Here is a 27,691-nt window from a genome sequence, read left to right as displayed (position 1 = left end):
AATCGTACACTAAACAAAAGTGGCAACGGTGACAGCTCGCTGAGACACCGTCTATATATATATTATGTCTATGGTCATTCCTGAAGTTTCTGAATGTGCGTTCAAAACGATCAAAACTATTCTATGATCAAAACACTACCCAGCACATAATAAATTACAAACTCAATTTAATGTCAATTTATTAGCTTTATTTATTTACTCAATTAATTACTCATCGTTAGTATATCTGCAAATAAAAAATAATATCTACTTTGTTTATATTTTGTTGTTTAATATGTATATATTAAGTATTCGAACGAGGCTTCTTTAAGAAGTTTTTCAGAATTGATCAAATACAAGCATGTTCAAAATTACAGAAATAAGGCTAAATGTTGATTTTACCAGTGTAATAACATAAAAAGAACATTAGAACTGAAAGTTCTTCATAAAAGCAGAAATTTCAAATACTTTTTACCAAAAATTTCAACTATAAGACGAACTACTGTTGCCTGCAAGACTTTAGCAATGAGCATGCAAACTTCACCTTGGTAGTGATCACAAAAAACGCCTTACATGTTCCCAGGCATTTTGATATCATTCGAGTTCGAGTTTGGTCGTTATTTTGCGTTGCGCGTTAAAGAGTGAAGTAACAATGGATGGTTAAATAATAAGTAAAAACCATCGATACTTTCTCTTATTGAATAGTCATACAGTTTTAAGCTAGTAACCACCGAAGAGAGGAGCAAAACAACACATACAACCAAGGTACATCTATTGACCTTTTCTTGTTCTCGATTTATTTCGTCGCAATTTCTCTCTTTAATATTAATTAATTTCACGGATATCACTTTATTGGCCTTAACATGCCTTTATTACGTTCCTGCTTTTGGCGTAAATAATTTTGTGCGCAGTTTCTGGCTTTGTTGTGAGTAATTATTGGCATATTTTCATAAACAGCTGTTTCTATGTCGTCACACCTTGTCCGCCAGCTGAGAGTTATAGTGTGCTAGTTTTTTATGGTTTGTCAGTTACGCACGAGTAATATTGGTCTGTGACGTTATAATTAGTGTTGCGTTAACATTGTTTACCGTTCTGATGCAGATTTGCTACGAAAATATAAGTTTTTAATATATAAAAACTAACTTGGAAATCAATGATAGTTATAGTTTTTTCTGAGTACCCCTCTCCTCTCCTTTCTAGAGTAGTATGTTATGTTATATGTCATGTCCTTGGTTTCCTTCTCCATTTGCAAACAACCTTCAGAGTGTCCTTGTAAATCTATTTTTAGCCAGAGACAATGCCAGCAAATGTAGATCAATGCAAGATGTCTTAAGGTCTTCATTCCAACATAATAGTAAAAGGTGTAAGCACTGAGGAATGGTATTCAGTATTATTTATAAATTATTTTTTCTTTATGAGGCTTTGAATATAGCATAAATATTTTGTAGTACATAAAAACATACACTTGCCTTTTACTAGACTTCTATTCCTTCTATTATTGAGATAGGCATTTATAGAATGACCAAATAAGCAGTGTTAGGTTTTTTTGTGAAAGTCCATTTTTTTTTTGGGTTCATCAACTATTTATATTCTGTTGTCAGCCAGGAGACAACTGTAATAGGGTTTTAAAAAAATGTTGCAGCAGATTGTATAAACAAGTTTAGAAGATGGCCTATGATGATGCATGTCTGGCAAATTAAAATCTTGTAAAACAATTGGGTAGGTAAAGTTTTTTGAAGATAGGCAAATTATATTTTTTCCCGATAGTATTCATTATAGCGATCACGGAAATGCAGCTCTTTTATTTTTATATCATTTTATTGATTAAATATAATTTTTTAAATGATCGATATGACGTTTGTGAGGTGAAATGGCAGACTCGAATAATTAATTCCTTTGCGCGCAGTATGGCCGAGATAGAAAAAAAATCGATGTCAACTGTCAGTGTCATTCTTGGAAAATAACTTGCAAATAATTGGAAAATAATGGTCGGACGAAACATTTGTGTTTTCTTGTAATTGGATGTCGGTGTGATTTCTAGAATAAGTATTTTTAACGTCCCTAGCACGATCAACACGGATATTTTGATAATGATAACGATTGCTTTCGACTACTTGGCACTGCTTCTTGGAGAACATTTTCATTAACGCCTTCACCACGACTCTTGGACTGCTACACGAATCATTTTGGATCTCAGTATCAACACAATAGATGGAGACGATCCCGGAAACGTTCGAATGGAAATAGAATATTACAGAGATGAACTCAAAAGTGCGTCGTACCGTCTTGTAGGAAGTACAGACGTTACTTTCCAAATTCAGCGTATTTGAGCACACCAAAGTGTTTAACAGCGATTCGGTGCCAAACTTTGAAGATATATTGGCCAAAATGGTAACTTATACGTTTGTGAGGACTATATAAACGTGATTGTTGTATTATACATACATAATGATTAAGATTGTAATAGTCTTATAACTAGGTCGTTATTGGCTATTATATATGGGCTCGGCAAGGTGTTCACAATATCTGAACACGCACGCCCTGATAATAGAGGCGTGTTCAGATATTTATGAGCACCCTAGCTGCACCAATATATCTGATGGCGACTGTACTTTAGAAAACTTATAATATAAATCCAAAATAATATAATATAAATCCAGTAAAATTCGTTTCGTTTTATTTTATAAATCCACAAATTATTATCCTTAAGCATTAACATTACAACAGTATATAGGATCACGCTGTGTGGCGTGCCCTTGAAGAGAGTTGAAAGGTTCAAATATGGTCAATATGGATAGGTATGTCTGTAGGGTAAATGTGCTTCACGTTGGGGCCTAGCTGTTTACATATTGATTAGTGTTGATTGCGGGTTTAATACATTTGCCACTATACACAAGTAGCAAGTGTATCAACTCGCAAAAATACTACATTTTTGCTTCCATTGAGGTATACTTAGTAAGGACTACCTATTCTCAAATTATGTGAGGAAATAAAACAAATTCAATTTAGTAAAGCGTATTTAATAGGGGTAAAGTGACGCGAATACAATTAAAAAAACAACGCATATTCTTAGTTTATATTAAATGTAGATGGCTTTTTAGTTTTCACTTGGTCACAGAAATACGCTAAAAACCACTTTCAGAGTAGGTGTTTCTTGCGTTTTGGCTGTCCTTCCACAGCATGAGCATGTCGTAAGTCCTGTTGTATTTGTCCCTGGACTTAGCAGGAAGCTAGTTATTCATTATTAAGTTTGCTTCTGCTTTCAAATGAGGCGGTGTGCCGTCTATTCCAGGTCGTTTTCGTCACTTGAACTCATTTTGTTTATTACGAGTATTAAAATAACAAGCGGTAACTTATTGAGTATTGCACGACGAATAAACTTTGCCGCCTTTTATTTGCATATTTTTTAAAATTATATTACCATAGATACTAAGCATACGGTACGCGCATGCGTCAATCCGCGCGCACCGCGCAGCGCCCTTTCGCGGTGCTAAAGCGGTATCCAGACGGGACTGATCAGAAATGAAATTGGCGTCAATCTCCAATTTTAGATTTATGGTGATATTAGAGCCATTTAAATTGAAAAAATGCCCCATAACGAAAATACTAGCCTCACAAATTGGTGTTCTTGTGTCCGCACCTCATTTTATCGGTCATTATCGGCGGTTGAATTCGGCGAGCCAAATTGGCGTTTGCGTCCGTACGTCCCGATTCGATCGGGCAATTTAATCAGATTGGCGAAAAATTGACTAATCTGGATACGCCTTAAGCAACATCGAGTTCACGATAATTTGACATATAATAATAATAGATTTTTAGCATAAGGGGTCATCCATTAATTACGTCACACGTTTAGGGGGAGGGAGGGGGTCAAGAAAATGTGACATATTGTGACATGGGGGAGGGGGGAGACACAAACTTTGTGACGTCACTTTAACTTCATCAGTAACCGAAAATTTATTTAAATTATTTAGTCTCTGTACATTTAAATAACAAGTTTTTAAAACGAAAATAGTTTTTAATCGTTTAATATTCTTTCCGAAGCAGTTTTGGGTTATAAAATTAATAATATTTATATCGTCAAAAATATTTTGATAAAATATTAATAATACTTAGGTACTTACTTAATTCGATTTGGCGTTTTCGTAGAAAAAATGTGACGTCACACTAGGGGGGAGGGGTTTGCCAAATGTGACCAAGTGTGACAAGGGGGGGGAGGGGTCAAAAAACCTAGAAATTGGTGTGACGTAATTAATGGATGACCCCTAAGTTGCATTTCATAAAACATTTCACAAATCATTTGTACATTTTCAAGTCAAAGATAAAGACATGTTGGTTTTAAAATTTTAATAAGTATAGACCATAACATTGTCATGATCTTGTAACATTGAGTCTCCCATTTTCATTTTATTGCATTTTTTACAAAATGTCTTTAGATTGTCGGGATATCTTGGTCCTAATTCGATTGCTCTTTTTTATGGAAATAATTATATCCTTCAGATTCACAGGATGCTCGGGGCTTAGCCGAATAACACTGCAAGGAAGTATGTCATGGCTCAATGGTTCTAATTAGCCATCAGTATAATACCGCCAATGAATGTTTACATCCACCTGAAAATAAGAACAACATTCATAAAATGAGGATAACCACACAAAACTAACAGATGGTTGAAATTGTTAGAAAAAATTTGACCGATTTCTTGTTTACGAACATAACAGCTCATGGCAATTTAATAATAAAAATCAAAACACAAGTGAAGAAAGTTTTATGTACCTATGTATTTCACGGATACGTACTCCTGTACGGCCATTGCTCCTCTAATTCAACGGCATTGTGCTTATCACTGTTATGATAATAATTTCAAATTTGTAGAATCTGCTCGCAATCTCGCATGAACTCGCTTATTTTTCTTGCAAAACTCTGTCCAAGGGTCAGCGCAGGGGCCGTCGTGTAAGGGTGGGGAAGAAAACGTTGTCCAATAATTATGCAGTGCCAAGTTATCGAAAGTAAATTCAATCTTTGTCCAAATACGCGCAGATGTCGTGGGGAATCAGAAGTCCGTGGGTCTTGCTGAGGTCGTCGAAAATCTCAATGATAACATTAATAGCAGTTCGCAAGGTAACATGAGGCTTGTCCGTTATTTTTCGGGAATGAGAGCTAAGTGACACTGACAGTTGACATCGTTTTTTTCTATCTCGTCCCATTTACTGCGCGCAAAGGAATTACTCGGAAAACTGCCATTCCATCTCACAAACGTCATATCGATCATTTAAAAAATTATATTTAATCAATAAAATGAAATAAAAATAAAAGAACTGCATTTCCGTGATCGCTATAATGAATACTATCGGAAAAAAATATAATTTGACTATCTTCAAAAAACTTTACCTACCCAATTGTTTCACTCTGACAGCCCAAAAAAATAGAAGCAGGCAAAATCTTAAAATGTTGACTTGTTTATAAAAACTTGGAGCTTTTAATTGCTCCTCGTTTACTCTACTCTTTCAAACTTCGACCGGTATATGGACCGTGATTACGATTTGTGTGATCCTGTTTTTATGTTGTCCATGAACAAGATGCACGTAACTGCGTCGTAATCTCGGGAGCTCGAAAACAATACAAAAAGTAATCACGGTCCATATCCCGGTCGATATAAGTAGAGGGCGGAGTACCGGTGGCAAATTTCACACTAAATGTATGGAGTCGCCTAAGTATTCTTATGATTAAATAAATAACGAATAAATGATTAATTTTGCATAATAATTTTTAGGAACTTATAGAAATTATCTTATGAGCATACAAATATAATGTAATATGTTGTTAATATCTATAATACATAATAATTTTTTTTTTTTTTTTTTTAATTCTAAACAATATACATTGTGTCGAATAGTAATACATGCATATAATTAGTACATACATTAAAAACTAGGGTCAAATATATCTTATCTCTACCAAGTACAGATTCAAAAAAAAAAAAAAAACGAGGCCTTAATAAAGTTAACGTTACAAATACAAATACCTTAAAAATACAATTCCCATTAAGATATGTCATACACAATTTCATTGATGATATAATAAAATTTAATACTTCTACAACAATAATAATAATGTCAACAATAGATCAATAGAGGTATGTCATTTACATTAAAAAAAAAAACCCATTAAATTAAATAATAAAATTGGTAACCATTGCAATACTAATTAAAAGATTCATTCACAAATTCATTGATAGAATAATAACATTTATCAACAAGAAAAGCCTTTAACTTGCGCTTAAATACTTTGCAGTCGGAGATCTGTTTATACTCTATCGGCAGTTTATTAAAAAGATGAACTGCCTGGTAGCTTGCCGAATGTTGTACAACTTTGAATTTAGGCACTAAACTATTTTTAAGGTCTTTTCTTCTTGTTGCAAGTCTTACAGCTCTGTCGTATTCGCATTCAGTGACCTCCAAATTTTTGACTAGACCTGATAGCAGAACTAAAATATAAAGGCAAGGCACAGTCAAGATCTTAAGCTTTCTAAAATGCTCCCTGCATGATTCCCATTGTGGTATTCTGACTATAATTCGGATACCTCTTTTCTGCATCAAGAAAGCACTTTGCGTATTATATTGATAACTGTTGCCCCACAATTTAATACTATATCGTAATTTAGATTCTATGAGGGCATAGTAGACCACCTTAAGCTGTTCAATCTTCGCTTCCTCCCGTAAGCTTCTCAAAGCAAAACAACCTGAACTAATTGAATTATTCAACGTCTGTAATTGCGGTTTCCAATTAAGATTAGAGTCAATCAAAACGCCCAAGAATTTAACTACTTCTACTTGTTCAACAATTTCTCCATTTATATTTAAAAGTAAGGAATCGGTGCATGTAGGACTAGTATTAAATAAAATCGATTTAGTTTTGCTACTATTTAAGGTGAGATTGTTAACTGTGAACCATATAGAAAATGCATTGAGGGCTCTATTAATTACGTCATTAAGTTTAGCTATGCTATCAGCGGACACTACAGCGTTGGTGTCATCAGCAAATAATACCAGCTTCAAATTCGGAATAGAGTCGTTCATATAATTAATTAAGTCGTTAACAAATAATATAAAAAATATAGGGCCCAAGATGGAGCCTTGCGGCACACCTCGTCTTATATCAATCATACGTGATTTATGAACTGTCTCGCAATTATTCTCAATGTGTTTCAACTCTACAAACTGTTTCCTGTTTCTTAAGTACGATTGATATAATTTAAGAACGTTTCCTCTCACACCATAGTGCTCTAATTTACTCAATAAGATACAATGGTCAACAGTATCGAAGGCCGCACTTAAGTCCAAAAATACACCTGCTACCTTTTTCCCACTGTTGAGTTGTAGTACCGTATCTTTAATTAGCTCATCAATAGCTTCACTCGTCCCAACACTCTTACGGTACCCGAACTGCTTTGTGTTTAATATTTTATATCTGTTGATATGATCTAACAATCTGTCTTTTAGCAATTTTTCGAACACTTTAGACAGTGTAGGTAACAATGAAATGGGCCTGTAGTTTTTAGGCATATTAGTTGATCCCTTTTTATGAATTGGCAGTACTCTAGCTATTTTTAGTTGATCAGGAAATGTACACAATTCAAAACATAAATTATAAAAATGAGTTAAAATATATTTTCTTATCAAAACATTATCATTAGGTACTAAATACTAGACTAAGAAGTTATACCTGCCAAACGATATATTATTTTCAAGACCATTCAATTACAATTGAGGACTGGAAAAGAAATTGAAAAATCACCCAAAACATTTACGACATAACATTTAGGTGTTCCTGAAATCGATTTATGAAAATAAATGTTAAGTACTTACTTCCAATTTACGAGTAGGTACCATACTAAGTACATTAGGTAAATGAATAATTTTATTATTCAAGCCTAAAATAATAATTATAAAAACGACTCCATACTATGCTGGAGGATATGCTGGAGAAGGTTCAACGGAGTTTCACAAAACTACCAAGGCAACTTAAGAACAAGCCGTATGAGGAGAGACTGAAGGAACTGAAGCTCACTACTCTTAAGCACCGCAGAGAACGTGGAGACCTAATAGAAACATACAAAATACTGTCTGGGCACTATGACCTCAAGGATTTTCATGAGATGTTCAAGCGCAACAACAACACCCGTCTGAGAGGTCATCACTTAAAGTTAGAAAGGCATAGGTCCCACAGTAACCCATACAAACACTTTCTGAGCAACCGAGTAGTGAGGGCTTGGAACAAACTCCCCGAAGATGTGGTTTCAGCACAAAATGTGAACCAATTTAAAAATAAATTAGACAGACACATCAATACATCTACTTGTCAACGATAACTATTAATGATTACTGGATACAGGCAATATCAGTTGTCACAACTGCCTGCCTGCTTACACAATAATAATAATAATAAACCCGCGGGGGCAGCTTGTGGCGAGCTGACGGTGAGTGGCGACACCGCGGACCCCTATTCCAGAGGGCCCTGTCATCTGGCCCTCGCCTCTGTGCTTGCCTTGATTGGCCGGCCAGAGTGGAGTCGCAAGAGCGGGACCTATGCTCCAGGTTGGAAGTGTAAAATGTCATAACGCCGGCGGCCCTTGAACGGATTACCGGGATCTGGCTACCGCAGACTCACCTCTCGACAACCTCACAGCCGCTCCAAAGTGTTGCCCTGTTGTCGCACTGTGCGTGCGGCCATTGCGGGGCCCACTCAATGAGTTGGCGAGTCACCACCTGTCTTATACAATTTTGAGACTGATTGTCACGGCAGGTGTCCGCTAGTCTCTCCCATAGCCCATTATCCAGTCCATCCAACTTTCAAATCTATAGCCCATGACCTTAGTTCCCATCGCAGCACAAAAGTGCTGCACTGCAATAGTCTTTGCACCTGGCGGGGACCATCTCCGGATGTATCACATTGTGCGTTCGGGGATAGTATCCGCCACGTGTATCCCTTGCTTTTAGATTAAAGTGTCTTAAAGGGCCTCTGCGCTGTTGGCTTCGGCCCCACGTACGCCTCCCAAAGGTCCGGGACCCCATGGTCCCGAGATATGGAAAAGACATACAAATAATAATAATACCTTTTGTGTGAAATTTGCCACCGGTACTCCGCCCTCTAGATATAAGTCTAGTGAAACTAACCGTGAATCATTTAAAAACACTTATTGCTTAAAATTTGATCCTCTCTCTCTCTCTCTCTTTAGCCCTTCGGGTGTAGGCCTCCTTCATTTTACGCCATTTGTCACGGTCTTTTGCAACCTGAAGCCACTTCTTCCCCGCAGTCCTTTTGATGTCGTCGTCCCAACGCATCTTGGGTCTACTTTGGGGACGCTCTTCCCCCCATGGTCGCCACTCGAGTAGTCGTTTACTCCACGAGTCGGTCTTTCTTGCTATATATATAAAATTTGATCCATTACCAAAAAAAGTATGTTTATTGGTTGCAGATGTCGGTAGGTTGGAGCTGCCTGCCGCTGCTGCCTCTGGGCTGCATCTTAGAGCACCTGAGCCTGGAGGATGCCCTAGCCGCCATGTCTACCAGCCGGCACTGGCGCAGTGGCCTGCTCATATACGAAGGTCGGAGGTAAGTTGTCTCCTCTTCATTCCATGCAGTGACTTACTATTTCCTGTATAATAAACAAATAAAAAAAATGCCTTTTATTTGTGGGTAACAAAACTGAATCTAGGATTTAAACCTTAATTTATCTATATCGAAAATTATACCAGAATCCTCCTAAGAGGTATAGAAGAGAAGGCCTCTTCCAGATGCTTAAATTATTTTCAGTCCTGGGCCTCCCAGATCCAGTTGGCTCCCGCTACTTTTATTATATCATCAGACTAGCGTGCCAATGGCCGTCTTCTCTTCTCTTCTCATTTCATATTATTATGTATGTCTAATTACTTCCTCAACAGTAAGAATTCAAAGGATTTCCAGAGGACACCTCTCTTAACTGCCTTTAGAATTATGATTTGGTTACGATTAATTTCAAAGTAAAAACGTCAAATCTCCCTCAGGAAAACTCTCAAGCTCAACGCCAAACAGTTGGACAAATGCGCGTTCCTAGCGCGAATATTCAAGAAACACACAAACGTACTGCAAATACACGTCGCGGACTGCAGCCGGGCGGAGCTCACCCAGTTCATGCACAAAATTATGCCACAGTAAGTCATTATTTTACTTGTTTTGATAAAAACTTCAAAATTGACAATGGTAGGTCTCCAGACCTTTTGAGTCACGCTTCAAAAACATGCAAAAAAGGATTCAACTCATTACTCATAAGAAATCTTTTAAGCGTAGGGTCTCGTAAAACGGACTCAAGAACTTCTAACTTAAACTTACGAGTACATTGTTTGAGTTCTTATAGTCAGCTCTCTGTATATATTATAAAGCCCCATTTAGATTGTTCAAGAACTTGCATGCAATATTCGGTAAGTACATTACTAACTACAGAGTACCTACAATGTAGGGAACGATCAACTAAATACCGCTTGCATTGCGAGCAGGTTCATGAGCAGTCAAAATGGAACTTAAAGAGAGATTTGCATAGACAAATTGACCGTCATCACCATAGGTAGGTGTATGCCATCATGTGCTTATTGGTTACTCTTATCGCCGACCAATTGCATGCTTTCTTAGAATTATTGTACAGTCGCCATCAGATATATCGGAGCAGCCAAGGTGTTCACAATATCTGAACAAGCACTTTAACGCTTTGACAATGTTCAGATATTTGTGATCACCTTGGCCGCTCCGATATATCTGATGGCGACTGTACCAGCCTGATACGGTGGATGAGGTATAATTGATACTTATGGTCTCTTTTGATCCTTTGATACATAATTGTAATAAAGTTTTATATAGCATTATATTGATTATTTATAAGGAAATATGGCAATCACCTGGGAAAATATACGTTGGTCAGCCAAGTTACGTCTATTACGCAAGTGATAAGTATGCGTATAAGCGTTTTATGCGGTCCACTTTCTCGCCTCTGTGACTTCAGTGTGCGCAATATAAGTTTAATTATTCAAATGTATGCTTTTTAGTGGAAAAAGTAAGAATCACTAAAAGAGTTATCGACAATTGCACTAGATTATAAAACGTACAACTTGTCAAACATCGGTTAAATTTGGCCTCTTTCTAACAAACACCAATTGTCAAAATGACGGAGAGAGATAGGTACTTAACTAACGGCTATCAACGGCATGTTGGATTTAATAGACTTTTATGAACATGTTCTAATACTTCTAATTAAGCTGTAACGATTGCATACCACGTCTATATCTGAAAAATACTAAAACATGATAAAAAAAAGTTTTATTGTAATAAAAGCAATATATGCTTTAAGTAACCATTTTATATCTTATGTCTAACGTATACGCAAGATGCAGATAACTATCTCATTACGTATGCTATTAAAAAAAACAATTAGCACAATTATTAAGATTTCCTCATCCGATACACTATCTTCGACATTACGCGTCAAATACTTCAATAAAAATATCTAACTACGTGACTTAGCAACATTGTGTAACGAATGCTATCATTGTTACGCAGATGAATGCTGTGTTAAATCATTTCGTAGTAATTTTATAGGATGTTTAGATAGGAAGTTTTTTTTCCTGAAGCATTATATGTAGTGAGTATTATATTCTTTGAGCATTATCAACTATTACTTTAAATGGCGTATTCGTTTGCAATTCGGAGAAAATATATATGACATGTCTCTGTCGTAGCCATATTATGACCTATGGATTTTGTCATGAAATGCCATCTTATACTATTGTATAATTTACATGTATTTGCAAAGGTTATGTAGTAATATAGGAAACTAGGCCTAATTTGTGTTCATTTTGTAAGGATTCTTATGTGCGTGACTGTTTGTTTTCTACATAAACTAAAAAAAATTAGTAAAGCTGTTTGGGCTACTACTACTACATGTCAAAGATATAGTCACGAAATTAAGACGAAAAAGGGGAAAGATGAGAAATTGATATGTTACACTCGAATACTACGAGCATTTTAAGGGTTTGATGCGCACCAAAAACGTAATGAAAATGATCTAGGTATTCAGTCAAACCACTAAATTGGCTGTTTATGTATGGCCTATGTATTGTTATACACCGTGTTTTTATTGAATCCCATTAACTTCGGGATATGGTTAAGTACGTTTAAGATAACTAAATGGCATAGTTAATTTAAAAAAAAAAATTGTTTTTTTTTTCAAAAATATTAAGTTTAAAAAGTAATTATATGTAGCATATAGCGTTGTTGTAACACAGGCATTACATTTAACTCAACCAAACAATTGAAGTCTATGACATATCAATGTCATTTCGAACATCGATTGACCGAGATTGTACTTAAGTTTAGTAGCAAATGTATGAACTCATTCTAAACACTAATCAATATGTAAGCCGGCCCTAAGGCAAGTGTACACGCTTGTAGAGGCATTATAGGAAAAAAATAAATTATTGATTATCTCCGAAATGGAGTTAATTAGAATATCGGTGTCTTTGAGAAAGTTACTTGATTTAAGCTCAGGAATGCAACCTTGAAATTAACGGAAATAAAAAAAAACACGATATATTTATTATACTTATATTAAAATATTTAACCTAACCTGGCTGTTAACTACAACTTCCTAAAAAAAAACTGAAACGCGCACTTTCACGATTTTTTTAATCCACACGCAAATTGAAGCCCGCAAAAAGAAATATGTTCCCTCCTCACGTAATGCATAAACTTACAAATGGATTTATGTATTTTTTTGTCAACTATCATTTCTAAACTAACATTATGCAAATACTTGCAAAACGTAATTCAAGACCAAAAAAAGTAAGAAATGTTGCCACTTTTTAGGGTTCCGTAGCCAAATGGCAAAAAACGGAACCCTTATAGATTCGTCATGTCTGTCTGTCTGTCTGTCTGTCTGTCTGTCTGTCCGTCCGTATGTCACAGCCACTTTGTTCCGAAACTATAAGCACTATACTGTTGAAACTTGGTAAGTAGATGTATTTTGTGAACCGCATTAAGATTTTCATACAAAAATAGAAAAAAAACAATAAATTTTTAGGGTTCCCCATACATAGAACTGAAACTCAAAAATTTTTTTTTCATCAAACCCATCCGTGTGGGGTATCTATGGATAGGTCTTCAAAAATGATATTGAGGTTTCTAATATCATTTTCTTCTAAACTGAATAGTTTGCGCGAGAGACACTTCCAAAGTGGTAAAATGTGTGTCCCCCCCCCTGTAACTTCTAAAATAAGAGTATGATAAAACTAAAAAAAATATATGATGTACATTACCATGCAAACTTCCACCGAAAATTGGTTTGACCAAGATTTGGTAAGTAGTTTTTTTTTTAATACGTCATAAACCGTAAACCGCAATTTTATTATGTTACTTGCTGTTACGGAACCCTTCATGGGCGAGTCCGACTCGCACTTGGCCGCTTTTTACTAGCGCGTCTTGTATTTATGTACAAATAAATAAATAAAAGTACTTTTTTAAATAGTAGGAGTAAAATTACTAATGAATAAATTATCTTAGCGTGATTATTTATCAAAAGGAATTTACAATTTTACAAACAAATTATTGCAATGGCAACATTGTCTCACTTTTTTTGGTCTTGAATTACGTTTTACAGTATAGTTTCTTGTATACCCCTTGAAAGGGGTATGTTGACTACTTCAAATTTTTATCTTAATATAAACGTCATAGAGTCGATTTTTGTATGATCATGATGTATCAAATCGTAGCAGAAAACGATATGACCGATGATATAGATAAGTAGCTAAATGTATGCACATATATTTGCATCGTTACGGTTTCGTATGCAAGCACGCTTTGCGCCTAAATTCAAATGTATCGTGATGAATTTGAAATTAGAAAACTGGTATCGAGGCACCTGATAGGTACAAATGGCGATTTTCCATTCGCTGATACAAATAGAGAATGCAGGAGTTGCATAATACATGTTTTATATGTATACTTTACACCATTTAAAAGTATGGCCAGTGGCCACACCCCACACATATACCATACAGTGTACAGTGCATTGACATACTTACATGTTCAATTTGGGTCTTCCTCCATAGCAAACAAAATCCTGTGCTGATATGGCATTGAATTTGATACTCTTTGCGCAGCGAACATTAAAAATTCAAAACTCAGAATAAAGATCAATGATTTTGGTTGTAGGTTTGGACATTGAGAACAGAGTAGTCAAAGTCAACTATCCCAATCCTCTTATTTTGAATATCCCTATTTCGATATAAAGAGGCTGCAATTGTAATACAAATATGTATTATTAATATTATGTATTGGTTTGTTTGCAGGTTCTTCGACACACTGAGGCTCCAAGAGATAGTATTCATAGGACCAGGATGCGTGCAGATGGCGCATAGCAACGTCAAACTAGACAGGTATTTGATCTACTAATATGTCATGGCCTCGCCTCAAGGTGAAACAATACGCCAATCGAAATGTATCAATCACCTATCAGTCGATTCATTGACCTCTGTAGTTTAAGCATTCCTGTTTGTTGTATGTCACTGTTGGCAAGTTTATGTATTGACTTTCTCAGTGGACAAAATTGTAAAAAAACGCACCATTGGGAGCCTATTGCATAATAAAATACAAGTTAATACTATTAGTGATTTTCTTTGTAAAGCGCATACATAATCACTAATATAATAGGTGCCTATTATATCTAGTTGCGTTTATATCTAGTTGTCGACCACGATACTCTTTAGTGCTAAGTATCGTCAAAAAATAAAAACTATTGTTCTAGCTTAGCATGCGTACCTAAGTCTGTTTTCCTTTTCAGAGTAATGATAGAGAGCCTGCTATTCAAACATTCCCACAGCATAAGGAATTTTGCTCTGATGAACTGCGAAATGGACGCAGTAGATGACAAGAAGCCGAAACAAATAGTAAGTAGACAAAAACGAAAAAGGCTTTTAGATGAAATTTATAGCAGACCCTTTCGGAGGCGAACTATAGAAACATATAAAACCACAATTACTATAATAATAAATGCAAAGTCTATAAACAAAGCAGATATAGAACTAAGAATATTAGAATAAGGAAATATGTACAACATTTTGTCAAAAACTATTATGGTAGAAGAACTGATAAATTTTTGGTACCAAAAATATATAATGAAATAGAATGGTTAAGAGAGGAAAAGAAATATAGTATAATGGAAGTAAAGAACAAATTAAAAAAAAACACTTTTAGATAACTTACCTTGACTCAGCCACCGTGTATTATTATTAAAATTAGATTTGTTGTTTTTGCACAGTATATCTTTTTCTAAAATTATGTTTTGTAAAAGGAAAGTTTACTACCTATTATGTATTTACATTTATATCTATTTAGTTTCTGATAATAACTTTAATGTTAAATTTAGGGTAAGCTTTAGAATGATAGCAACTTAAGTAGGTGCATAAAAGTGTATAAAATGAGCGCTGTCTCGCCAACAAACTGCATTCTACGTAGTTTGGCGAGTAACTTTAAAATTGAATATGTATATGTGTATGTGCCTTTGATAAATAAATTAAAAAAAAAAAACAAAGAAACAGTCTGACACTATACCCGTGACATTTAAATAATTAAATAAATGGCGTGTAAATAAATAAATAAATGGCGTGTAAATAAATGGCGGGTAAATAAATAAATAAATGGCGTGGCTCACTCCGCGATTTTGTCGCGTCGCTACAAGTACACGCGGCCCACACCAATTTTGATGTCTCGTATTGTTGCCGCGCACCGCTACGGAATGGACTTCTGCTCGCGCTTGCGCCACCTAGCGGTCATATCTGTCGTAATAGACGCGTTTTGTTAGAGAGTGAACCTTCTGTACCTAGTACTACTATTTATTATACTATTTATTATAACATAAATGTCAAAATAACAGATTAGAACAAACGATTATCAAGGGCTTGTTATTAAGACAAGCGTTTATAAATAACGCTATTTGACGGCAGAATGTATTTTTATTACAACAAAATTAAATTAAGAATAATAGTGCAACTACATTGATATACAAATGTAGCATCTAGCAGCCCCTTTAGAATCGAGTATAGTTAAAAAGAAGAAACAATCACTCAAACCTAGAACAAAAGTAAATTATTTAAATTTGGACCTTATTTGCAGCACGACAACGTGGAGTTTTACTCGCGCGGGCTCCGCTTCGACCCTTCATCACCGGCTGACGCGATTTTATCGAGATTCAACGCTGAGGCGATGATGTTTTCCAGTTTGCAGGTAAATTTATAAATAATGGACCTTAAGTCCATTATAACATGGTTGAGTTTTGCTCTGACCTATCATTTACAGCTATCACAACGCCAAACACTGAGGCTGTGTTTACAAGTCTATAGATAAATTAACAAATACTTACGAATATTAACCTTATCTCTAGCTCGAAAAGGTAGAATTTTACTTCCACACGATTCAATGCTGAGGCAATATTTTCTAGTTTACAGGAAAATCAATAAATATTGTACCTTATGTCTAGTATGGCAAGGTGGAGTTTTACTTGCGCAGGCTGCGGTTCCATCATGTTACAATTATTTTTCTTCCTAAATTTTTAAATGTATTTTAGCAATAAAATTTAAGCATTTTAAAATAGTATCAGGGTGAGGGGACACAACTGGGTCACGAATTATATGTGTTTTGTTTTTCGAGACTTACTAAAGTTTTTTTTTTCAGCACATACTAGTAGATTACGACCTGGTGACCACAGAAACTCTAGAGACCCTCTCGCAGCTCACATCATTCAGCCAACTAAGCATCATCATATGTAACAAGAAACTGGCACATTCCGTGGATTGGCACAGAGTGCAGACCTGCTACCCTAATGGGTTAGATGTCGCCGTTAACTTGGTGAGTCACAATACTTTAAAAAAACCGGGCAAGTGCGAGTCGGACTCGCGCACGAAGGGTTCCGTACCATAAAGCAAAAAAAAAAACGAAAAAAAAAAACGGAAAAAAGTGCAAAAAGAAAACGGTCACCCATCCAAGTACTGACCACGCCCGACGTTGCTTAACTTTGATCAAAAATCACGTTTGCTGTATGGGAGCCCCACTTAAATCTTTATTTTATTCTGTTTTTAGTATTTGTTGTTATAGCGGCAACAGAAATACATCATCTGAAAATTTCAACTGTCTAGCTATCACGGTTCGTGAGATACAGCCTGGTGACAGACAGACGGACAGACGGACGGACAGCGAAGTCTTAGTAATAGGGTCCCGTTTTACCCTTTGGGTACGGAACCCTAAAAAAAGATTCCCTTATTGTAGCCCCTCAAAAAAATAGTGGGAGTTCTTTCCACAGATGGAGTTATAATTTTATTTCATTAAGGCCCACTTGCACCATTCCAGTAACCCGGGGTTTGCCGGTTAAACCTGGCTTTACCATGGTTACCAGTACAATTTGATACTAGGTTAACGGTTTAACCGCTTAATCCCGGGTTAGTGGAATGGTGCAAGTGGGCCTAACTAACTTATTAAAATTAGAAACATGGCACCAAGTTTGCCGAACACTGATTATTACACACGGTTTCAGATTGGATTATCAGAAAAGAAGATCGACGAAGTGATGGAGACCGTTCTAGTCGAGGGGCTGACTCTTACATCGCTCAAACTGCTGTTTTGTAAAACTGTAAGTTTATTATTAGTTTATTTTTATTATAGTTGTGAATACCGCCATAATAGACAACTAACTTACTAACTTATTTTGTGCGCAGTTATACCCGCCTCTGATCAAGCATGTGGTGCGTCTACACAAGGACTCGCTACGCGAGTTCGTCGTTGTGGACGCGCCCCACGAGTCCTGCCAGCGCGTCATACGCTCACTACGCGCTCCCGAGGTAACACTAGAAAAAAACATACGCTTGCAAGCTATGCTGAACGCCGACCCAATAAAAAAACATTCAACTATTTTTTGAAGTAAAAATATATGGCATATGGCAAAATAAGGATGAACTTTACACACAACATGCAGTCTTTGATTGTTTAAAATATATAAGGAAAATAATTAAGTGATACCGTTCTATGATGATGCCACTGCCACATAGGAAATAAAACGTTTTATTTTCTTAATATTTTTCTGTTTTTCATGAATTATTTTCTATTTCAGTATGAAGCGTGCAACGTGAATCCGATCATACTGATGTGCTGGCAGTGTACGCAATTACGAAGACTTGTATTACATGGTAAGAGATCATAAATATTGAGAACAAGTTAAAGAGTATTGCACTAAAGTACAGATGTCTAGTGCATAATCGTTTTCCATCGTATTTTCACGGAAACGTACGATCGTGTCTTGCTATTTCTGTCAGTCTTGGTACAAAAAGTACTGAGGTTGACTGAAGTAGTATAAATACGAACGTTTCCGAGAAAATACGATGGAAAATAATTATGCAGTACATTGTAATGTACATTTAGAGTATTTTAGAGTCACCAGGATGTGGTTTTCTGATTTGCAGGCTACTGGGTGTGGCAGTACGACGTGCTGGGCTTCGTGCGTCTGCGCAAGTCGCTCTCGCAGCTGGAGATCTCGGCCGTGTACGGCCGCCAGCGCCGCCCGCAGCAGACCGCCATGGCGCGCGTGCATGTGGGGGATGCTCCGGACACTGTCGACGCGAGTTTCGTCAGGGTGAGCTCATGACATTTTTAGGGTTCCGTACCCAAAGGGTAAAAACGGGATCCTATTACTAAGACTCCGCTGGCCGTGTGTCTGTCACCAGGCTGTATCTCATGAACTGAGATAACTAGACAGTTGAAATCTTGACAGATGACGCCGTTTTAACAATAGATATTAAAAACAAAATAAAATAAATATTTAAGTGGGGCTCCCGTGATTTTTGTTTGTAGTTTTTTGCGTAATTTGCCGACTCGCACTTGGCCGGTTTTTCTATGATATAGGAGGCAAAGGAGCAGGTGAATCGCTCGATGGTAAGTGAATACCGCCACCCATGGACACTTGCAACACTAGACGGATTACAAGTGCATTGCCGGCCTTGATAATAGTACGTTCTTTTCTTGAAAGGATGGGTGAAGATCGGGCAGCCAAAAAGGCCTACTTGGGTCGACCAAATGGACGCCGTCCTGTTGGTCGTCCTAAATACCGTTGGGCAGATAGAGTGGAGGCAGATCTCCGTGAGCTCGGAGTCGGCGAAAGCTGGCGGGATACCGCTCCTGACCGATCAAAGTGGCGTGCTCTTGTGTTGGAGGCCAAGACTCATTTTGGGTCATCGCGCCAACCAAGTAAGTAAGTAAGTAAGTAAGTTTTCTTGAAGGTGGGTTGGAAACGGTCCGAAAGTACATATTATCCTCCTCCTCCTTAGTCGTACACTCTTGTCAGAGTGGTCGTGGTTATGGGTTGTCCTTTTCTATGTTTATTGTGGCTGTTGCGATACTCCTCCATCTCTCTCTGTTTGTGGCACTCCGAGCAGCCTCAGTCAGGGAACATTTCGTCGTGGACTTTATGAGATCCGTCCACCTTGTAGGAGATCGGCCACGAGAACGTTGACCTTCCACTCTACCCTGCACTACCAACCGCTCCATCGACTTTTCGTTGCGGATGATATGTCCAAACATTTTCAGTATTCGCACTTGCACAATCGACGAAAGTCTTTGCTTAACATTTAACTCTTTTAGGATGGAGAGATTAGTACGGCGAGCCGTCCATTTTATTCTCAGCAACCGTCTCCAGCACCACATTTCAAGTGCGTCAATCTTCTTGCGATCTTTTTCACGGATTGTCCATGTTTCAGCTCCATACAAGAAAATTGGAAATACTAAACACCTCATGAGTCGAACCTTTGTGTTTTTGGTTATTCGGCGATCTTTCCATATTTTCGTGAGCTTCTCCACAGCTGATCGTGTTACAGCACAACGTCTTTTAATTTCTTGTTCACAATTTCCAGTATTTGTGATAGTGGATCCCAGGTAAACGTAACTCTGGACGACTTCGCAATTGGCTATGCTGTGTAAATCTGGTCGATTGTTATTCTTACGATCCACTATCATCATCTTCGTTTTGTCCCGATTTATGGTGAGACCAAAATCGGAACTGGTTGTTTCCAAAAGTAAAAGGAGCTGCTCACTTTCCGCCTTTGACGTCGCAAGAAGGGTGGTATCATCTGCATACCTCAGGTTAGATATCAATCGGCCGCCAATTGATATTCCTTTGTCCCACTTTTCTAAAACAATCCGCATGATGTATTCGGTGTATATATTAAATAAAAGAGGGGAAAGAATACAGCCCTGTCGAACACCAGCCTCGGTTTTGAAAATCCCCGAATCAATCCCATCCACACGAACTGCGGCTGTACTGTCTGTGTACAGTTTTTTAATAATGTAGACTAGGTGTTGTGGTACACCCATTTCCAGCAGCACTTCCCATAGCTTCCACCATTTAACGGTGTCAAACGGTGTACATATTATAACCTGTCACTTAATAGTGGGACTGTCCACACATTGACTTTACAAGTCACTCGACACCCGCTCTACTCACCTGCACTTGCCACTCCGCAAAATGTAAACAAGCCTTTACAAATAGTGTCGTATTCCGTACAGCAAGTGAACGAGTACACGGAGTTCAAGTGGAAGCCGCTGCCGTGGGCGCGCCTGCCGGCCGGGCTGCGCGCGCGCGCCGCGCCCGCCGCGCGCGCCGCGCACGCGCTGCACGAGGCGCGCCGCCCGCTCGGCGTCACGTAAGCCGCCGCCCGGGCTGCGCGCGCGCGCCGCGCCCGCCGCGCGCGCCGCGCACGCGCTGCACGAGGCGCGCCGCCCGCTCGGCGTCACGTAAGCCGCCGCCCGGGCTGCGCGCGCGCGCCGCGCCCGCCGCGCGCGCCGCGCACGCGCTGCACGAGGCGCGCCGCCCGCTCGGCGTCACGTAAGCCGCCGCCCGGGCTGCGCGCGCGCGCCGCGCCCGCCGCGCGCGCCGCGCACGCGCTGCACGAGGCGCGCCGCCCGCTCGGCGTCACGTAAGCCGCCGCCCGGGCTGCGCGCGCGCGCCGCGCCCGCCGCGCGCGCCGCGCACGCGCTGCACGAGGCGCGCCGCCCGCTCGGCGTCACGTAAGCCGCCGCCCGGGCTGCGCGCGCGCGCCGCGCCCGCCGCGCGCGCCGCGCACGCGCTGCACGAGGCGCGCCGCCCGCTCGGCGTCACGTAAGCCGCCGCCCGGGCTGCGCGCGCGCGCCGCGCCCGCCGCGCGCGCCGCGCACGCGCTGCACGAGGCGCGCCGCCCGCTCGGCGTCACGTAAGCCGCCGCCCGGGCTGCGCGCGCGCGCCGCGCCCGCCGCGCGCGCCGCGCACGCGCTGCACGAGGCGCGCCGCCCGCTCGGCGTCACGTAAGCCGCCGCCCGGGCTGCGCGCGCGCGCCGCGCCCGCCGCGCGCGCCGCGCACGCGCTGCACGAGGCGCGCCGCCCGCTCGGCGTCACGTAAGCCGCCGCCCGGGCTGCGCGCGCGCGCCGCGCCCGCCGCGCGCGCCGCGCACGCGCTGCACGAGGCGCGCCGCCCGCTCGGCGTCACGTAAGCCGCCGCCCGGGCTGCGCGCGCGCGCCGCGCCCGCCGCGCGCGCCGCGCACGCGCTGCACGAGGCGCGCCGCCCGCTCGGCGTCACGTAAGCCGCCGCCCGGGCTGCGCGCGCGCGCCGCGCCCGCCGCGCGCGCCGCGCACGCGCTGCACGAGGCGCGCCGCCCGCTCGGCGTCACGTAAGCCGCCGCCCGGGCTGCGCGCGCGCGCCGCGCCCGCCGCGCGCGCCGCGCACGCGCTGCACGAGGCGCGCCGCCCGCTCGGCGTCACGTAAGCCGCCGCCCGGGCTGCGCGCGCGCGCCGCGCCCGCCGCGCGCGCCGCGCACGCGCTGCACGAGGCGCGCCGCCCGCTCGGCGTCACGTAAGCCGCCGCCCGGGCTGCGCGCGCGCGCCGCGCCCGCCGCGCGCGCCGCGCACGCGCTGCACGAGGCGCGCCGCCCGCTCGGCGTCACGTAAGCCGCCGCCCGGGCTGCGCGCGCGCGCCGCGCCCGCCGCGCGCGCCGCGCACGCGCTGCACGAGGCGCGCCGCCCGCTCGGCGTCACGTAAGCCGCCGGGACCACACAAGGGGCTATAGGTGTAGCGATCTGCCGACCGTCTCGTTCTAACATCACCGCGCCACCTTGAGAGCCCACCCTAGCATCTTTTGAGAGTCAGCGCTATAGGAAATGGTGTCGCTACGCGATTGTGCTAACGTTGCATCGAGCGGCAGCCGTATCGTTCACTAGAAGCTGACGCTCAAAAGACACTATACTCTGTATCTTTAGGTATTTCAATAAAAGTAAACAAACAATTTGTAAATTTCCGGGTAGTTGTAACATTTATTGGTTAACCGACCAAATATAAAAGCGCCTGGATCGGTCACTGAACGACCTGATTTTAACCTACATTATTTGATCATGATTCATGTAATATATTCATCTACCCTCAACTAGCTTAAGGAGCCATTTGAGGGAAGATTTTGTTTAATTTTATTTAAATACCTAAAGGTACAGACTATAATGTGGAGTCTCCCTTTGCTTGTGAGTATTATGATACGCATTACCGCTCCTGCGCTGCTGCGACTACATCGATTGGATGAACGAACTTTGCACCAATTTTATGACACGAAAGCATATCAGCTAAAGCGGATCGCTACACCTGTAGAAATATTAACTCAAATTATGTGCATCTGAAAGTTCTCCGATGTTAAAAAAAACTGAACCTACACAACATGAAAATGTGATTTTCCTAAAAAATGTACGCCATGAAATCACGATTTTAGTTCATCCAGTACATTTTGATGATCGACCGACAATGAACTGAATACTTTTTCACCAAACTAAAATAGATTTCTTAAAAATTAAACTCCGAATCATATGAAAAAAAAATCGGATTCATGTTGTTGTAACCTCAGTCATGTGTAAAACTGTTACGGTTACAGCTACTAAAAATAATTAAAATATTTGTAATATTTATAACAATTAATTTCGTCAAAATACACCATAGAACATTATATTACTGTAACAATTGTAAATTTTTTTTACATTAAAATTTACTCAAAAAACCATTAAAACAACTGCAACTTTTACATATTGCAGTTGTTTACTTTTGCTTTACTCGTAATTGTCATTATTACGCGTTAATAAAAATATAAAAGTGACAAATAAAATATCAGTTATAACATAAGTTATAAACGAAGAACTTGTCTTGAAATTATTAGCTCATAGAGTTACTAGTATAACTTAAGCATAGACTTATTTTTATCATAACGAATACGTCGTCTATTTTTACCTCCTGGGGTCCTATGAACTTGAATACATCTTATTTAAACTAATTATCAATATGTATAGCTTATAGAGTATAAACACTCTATACAGGCAGCATTAAAAATAAATAGTGACGGCTAAAGTGGACAAATATATCTTAACCCTTTTGCCGTACGATATATCGACCACATACGCGCCAAAAGAATTTCAGCATTAGCATACCGATTTAAGGTTCAATTTAGATTACACTTTCGGGTGACTTGCCTTCAAATTCATCCTTTAACCTGGATTATGGCCCGATTCTAACTTTAAGATACGTCAACGATCTAGAAACGATATGGATTAGATATGTCAGTGTCAAATATGACGTTTCTTCAAACAAATACGTCACTTCGACGACCGGTCTGGCCTAGTGGGTAGTGACCCTGCCTGCTAAGCCGATGGTCCTGGGTTCGAATCCCAGTAAGGGCATTTATTTGTGTGATGAACACTAATATTTGTTCCTGAGTCATGGGTGTTTTCTATGTATATAAGTATGTATTTATCTATATATGTATGTGTCTCGTCGCCTAGCACCCATAGTACAAGCTTTGCTTAGTTTTGGGGCTAGGTTAATCTGTGTAAGATGTCCCCAATATTTATTTATTTACTTTTGACACTGACACATCTAATCCATATCGTTTCCAGATCTATTAATTGACGTATCTTAAAGTTCGAATCCGGCAGTTAGTTGGAATATATTTGGATTTTTTGAGAAAACCTTGTAAATTGGTGCGGCCTGGAGAAGGGTTAACACACCTTTGTACCATAGAAATTAGGATGTATTTGGACAATTCTGTCACTACGTATTTGATAGTGATTACGGGACCCCATTAGGTTAAATATCTTTGTGTATTTGACTCCTTTTGCACGAAAATGTTTTAGATTATTTTAAAAAAGTAATTCTTTCAAAGAATTATTAAATCATGTAGGGAATAATGCGATATGCAAAAAAAATGTCTTCTTTGTTGCCATGTATTTTGAGATAAATAAATCATTATTAACATTAATTACATAGATATAGTATTATGGAATCCACGTAATCATATTTATATGTATGCTTTTATGTAAACATAATTATCAAAGCGTATAATCCCTTTGAAATTTTAAACGAATATTTAAAAAATATTATTTTCACGTTGCACACTTATTTCATGGGCACTTTTTTATTTTTCTTATTGTTTATAATTTTATACAGGTTGCATTCTCAAAAATGAGAGTGCCAAATCAACGTGACACCGAAGCCTGGCAATGTGAGCAAAAATTACGAAAAATCGCACATTGGCAGTACGATCGAGAAATATGACTAAAGGTAACATTAAAGGTCAGGATACCAGCTGCGTGTGAGTAGGCGTGCAAGTGCGCGGGCGCTAAAATGTTGGAACCGTGAACGCACACTTCACGCAAGCGGTGTGCCGTCTCTCATAAGAACCTGTATATTACAACGCGCACGCATCTGATGTATACTGGCCCTAATATCATCATGTACCTGTAATAAGTAGAAAAAAAATGGTGGTGAAAAAAATGCAACCTGTATAGAAAAGCTCTTCTGAGCGCTTTTAAATATAAATATTTTTAAAAAGAAATTTATACTAACTACTCAAGGGCCTAAATAAGTCCTTTATTAAATGTACCTCTTATAAAGGGACAAGTTATCGATAACCGCTTTAAAGAAATCGCAGACAAAGCAATCTTTGCATAGTTAGATAATCAAATAAAGTTCCTGATACACTTTCTTTTTTATAACTAGTATAATTTCGTAAAGCAATTTAAAATACAACACAGCTTAAATTTTCAATGAAAATTACGCGCGTAACATACGAAGTGACTTAGAAATAAGATGAGAACAAAAGTCAATTGCCACCAAACTACTTACACAAATGAACTGTATTCAATCACTTGTCTAGAGAATCGAATTTATGTGTGATAGAAAATATAAAATTAAGAATAAGCTGTGTGAATATCGGTCTGTACTAACCTTAATAGAAACTCGAAAAATAAACTTTAAAGTCATCGTAGTAGGGTTGATTTTTCGAGATCATTTCATATTCATACAGCAATGTCCCCACCTCGACTAAAGGAAACAAAAGCTTTAAAAAGACGAGTTTTGAATACAGTTTTCGTAATACTATAACAAAAGAGGTTTCTAGAAATAGTAGCGTAATTATTAGACATAGTGAAAAAAGAAAAGTCAGGCTCTGTTCAGGAAAATCTGCGGTAACGCGCGCTTTTCTCGTTCACTTTTAGAAGTAGTAATTCGTGGCGGCTTTTATATCTTTTGTATACGCTACGTTACCATTGAAACTATACTTAAATCTACTTTTCTATTATTAATTTATGTGGTGTTTATAAAACGAACCGAAATATAATAGCAAGTCATCTAAGGACGCTTAATGCTGTCGCTGCCTTCGGGGATAAGAGTGACATCGCATCTTTGTAGAGACCTACTTTTCTCTTTTCACTACGTTTTAGAGAACATTGAGAAAAGCCGAATGATATGTTTACTGGCAACATCTCTCAACATAGCGAATTTATCATGTAGTTGTAATAATGCAATGATATGTCGGCGGCCGATCGTAAAATCAGGCATATCGTGAAATTCCTAGGCATATCGTGAAACGCGAAAATCTTTGACTCGTTCCCTGATATTTCTGGACAGTTTGCCCTTCGGGCATCTGAAGCAACCTAACGAACCTATCCTACCTATATACTGGATTAATGTGACAATAGTTAAAACATTACACAGGAACATTACGATATGCCTGATCTTACGATCGGCCGCCGACAGATATATATCACGCCAAAAGGGGGCCAAAACCAACTTGCCCTTACATCCGAAATGTCGTCGGTGAGTTGTGTGATAATAACAGATTGTGATATCATTAAGCGAATGAAGTAAGATTGGAGTCGCACGATATGTTAGCTAAAGCGACGTGCGTGTGTGTTTAAAAAACTGTTGTTATATCCCTTGGTGTGGCTAAACATCTAGTCAGAGGCCCGCGTATTGTAAATATCTATACACATTAATACCAAGCGGGCTAAAACATTGCGCAAACATAAAAGTATTACAAATACATATAAAATATATCAACTGTGTAGCTTTAAGAGAAAAATCTCATGACTGTATCAAATACAGTTATTTTATTATACACAAGTGCCACTGCTATTGCAAAGAGGATCATGAATTTCCAAAATTGCAAATGAGCCCTGTTTTAGGTATCTATTAATATTTTAGTGTAAACTTTTAAAGAAACGCAGGTAGAATAGAAGAGAGCATATGACAGCATTTATCATGAGTTGATCAGTGACATTTTACGTAGTTGGTTGGGACGTGCTCGCGTTGCGTAATACCTGACTGAGGGCTTGTCCACAAATCACGCGAGGTTCGATAGGGATGCAGGGTTACGAAAAAATCACGACAGATCACGTTGGGGGAGGAGGGTTATCAGGAAAACTCACGAGTATTTTTCTACAATGAACGAAACTAAGAAAAAATAAGTAGACGAAAACACCTCGCGTAATTTGTCCACAACCCAGGGGGGGGGGGGGGGGGGGTTTAATTTATGAACAGCTTGAGATTTATATCAGACGTCATTAATGATATTTTTATAAAATATCAGTGAGTTATGTATTATTGAATTAATTAAACCATCTGGAAGATTCTCTTATTCAAGAACATTTCTTACTAACTTATTTGTTTTCAACCTATTTGTTGGAATTTAATGCAATTAAATAATGTGTTGAAAAAAAATGGTTAGCAAGGCATTTTAAATACTATACGCGAACACGTCCTAACGACTAATTAACCTCAGTATTCAGCGATTTATAGTGCACTTAAATGAGCGCATTGGTCACAGTCATGACAAAAGTGCATTTTGTATCGGTCGAGAGGAAAAAGCTCAAAAATGTCACTGATTATTAGTAAAGAGTACCAATGTGTTGTAAAATACCTTCCTGGTGTAGAGGTTTCATAATGCCGTAAACAACCAAGGTTACTTCGATCAGTTTTAAACTTTGACAGTTCTTCTGCAATGAGATAAACTATAAATTCTTCTGCACTGAGAAAACTATAAAAGATCGAGAGAAAATGGTTACAGGAAAAGAAAAATTGAACAGCGTCGTAAGAGCCACTTAAATAGCGTCAATCTAAGTAACCTCGGTTGACGGCATAGTAAAACGAAAATTTTATTATCATTGAAGTTTAAATTTAGCAACGCTCAATTTTACTTGCCTTAAAGCGCCGTTCGAACGAATCAAATCGAACTGACATTAGAGCAATACACAATTTTATTTATTAGTGATTACTTTCAATAAAATATATGAATGAACATCCGTCCCTAAA

General features: G+C 39.3%; 1 protein-coding gene and 1 long non-coding RNA gene across 2 annotated transcripts in view; one reads left to right on the top strand and one right to left on the bottom strand.

Moving 5' to 3' along the window:
• The window catches only part of LOC134679312 (uncharacterized), an 80,793-nt gene extending 61,747 nt beyond the window's left edge, over positions 1–19,046 (bottom strand). The window contains exon 1 of the long non-coding RNA XR_010100315.1: positions 19,006–19,046. This is a non-coding gene — a long non-coding RNA (uncharacterized LOC134679312). The remainder of the gene's footprint in view (positions 1–19,005) is intronic.
• On the top strand, positions 516–27,691 carry LOC134679063 (uncharacterized). Its single transcript, XM_063537907.1, has 13 exons — positions 516–744; positions 9,456–9,592; positions 10,024–10,170; positions 14,353–14,439; positions 14,844–14,949; positions 16,175–16,285; positions 16,733–16,906; positions 17,589–17,684; positions 17,770–17,892; positions 18,162–18,237; positions 18,511–18,680; positions 20,606–20,742; positions 24,548–27,691. The coding sequence occupies exons 2-13, from the start codon at positions 9,456–9,458 to the stop codon at positions 24,564–24,566; spliced, it is 1,383 nt and encodes a 460-aa protein (XP_063393977.1). The 5' UTR covers positions 516–744; the 3' UTR covers positions 24,567–27,691.

The sequence above is a fragment of the Cydia fagiglandana genome, chromosome 2 (assembly GCF_963556715.1).
Source record: "Cydia fagiglandana chromosome 2, ilCydFagi1.1, whole genome shotgun sequence".
Classification (NCBI taxonomy): Eukaryota; Metazoa; Arthropoda; class Insecta; order Lepidoptera; family Tortricidae; genus Cydia; species Cydia fagiglandana.
The sequence above is the reverse complement of the archived record's forward strand: the minus strand, read 5'-3'. Positions and strand labels throughout refer to the sequence as shown.

Coding starts and splice junctions, on each gene's coding strand:
- LOC134679063 (XM_063537907.1), top strand. CDS start 9,456: ATGTCGGTAGGTTGGAGCTGCCTGCCGCTGCTGCCTCTGGGCTGCATC. Junction 14,440..14,843: donor AGCAACGTCAAACTAGACAG/GTATTTGATCTA, acceptor TTTCCTTTTCAG/AGTAATGATAGAGAGCCTGC. Junction 16,907..17,588: donor TAGATGTCGCCGTTAACTTG/GTGAGTCACAAT, acceptor ACACGGTTTCAG/ATTGGATTATCAGAAAAGAA.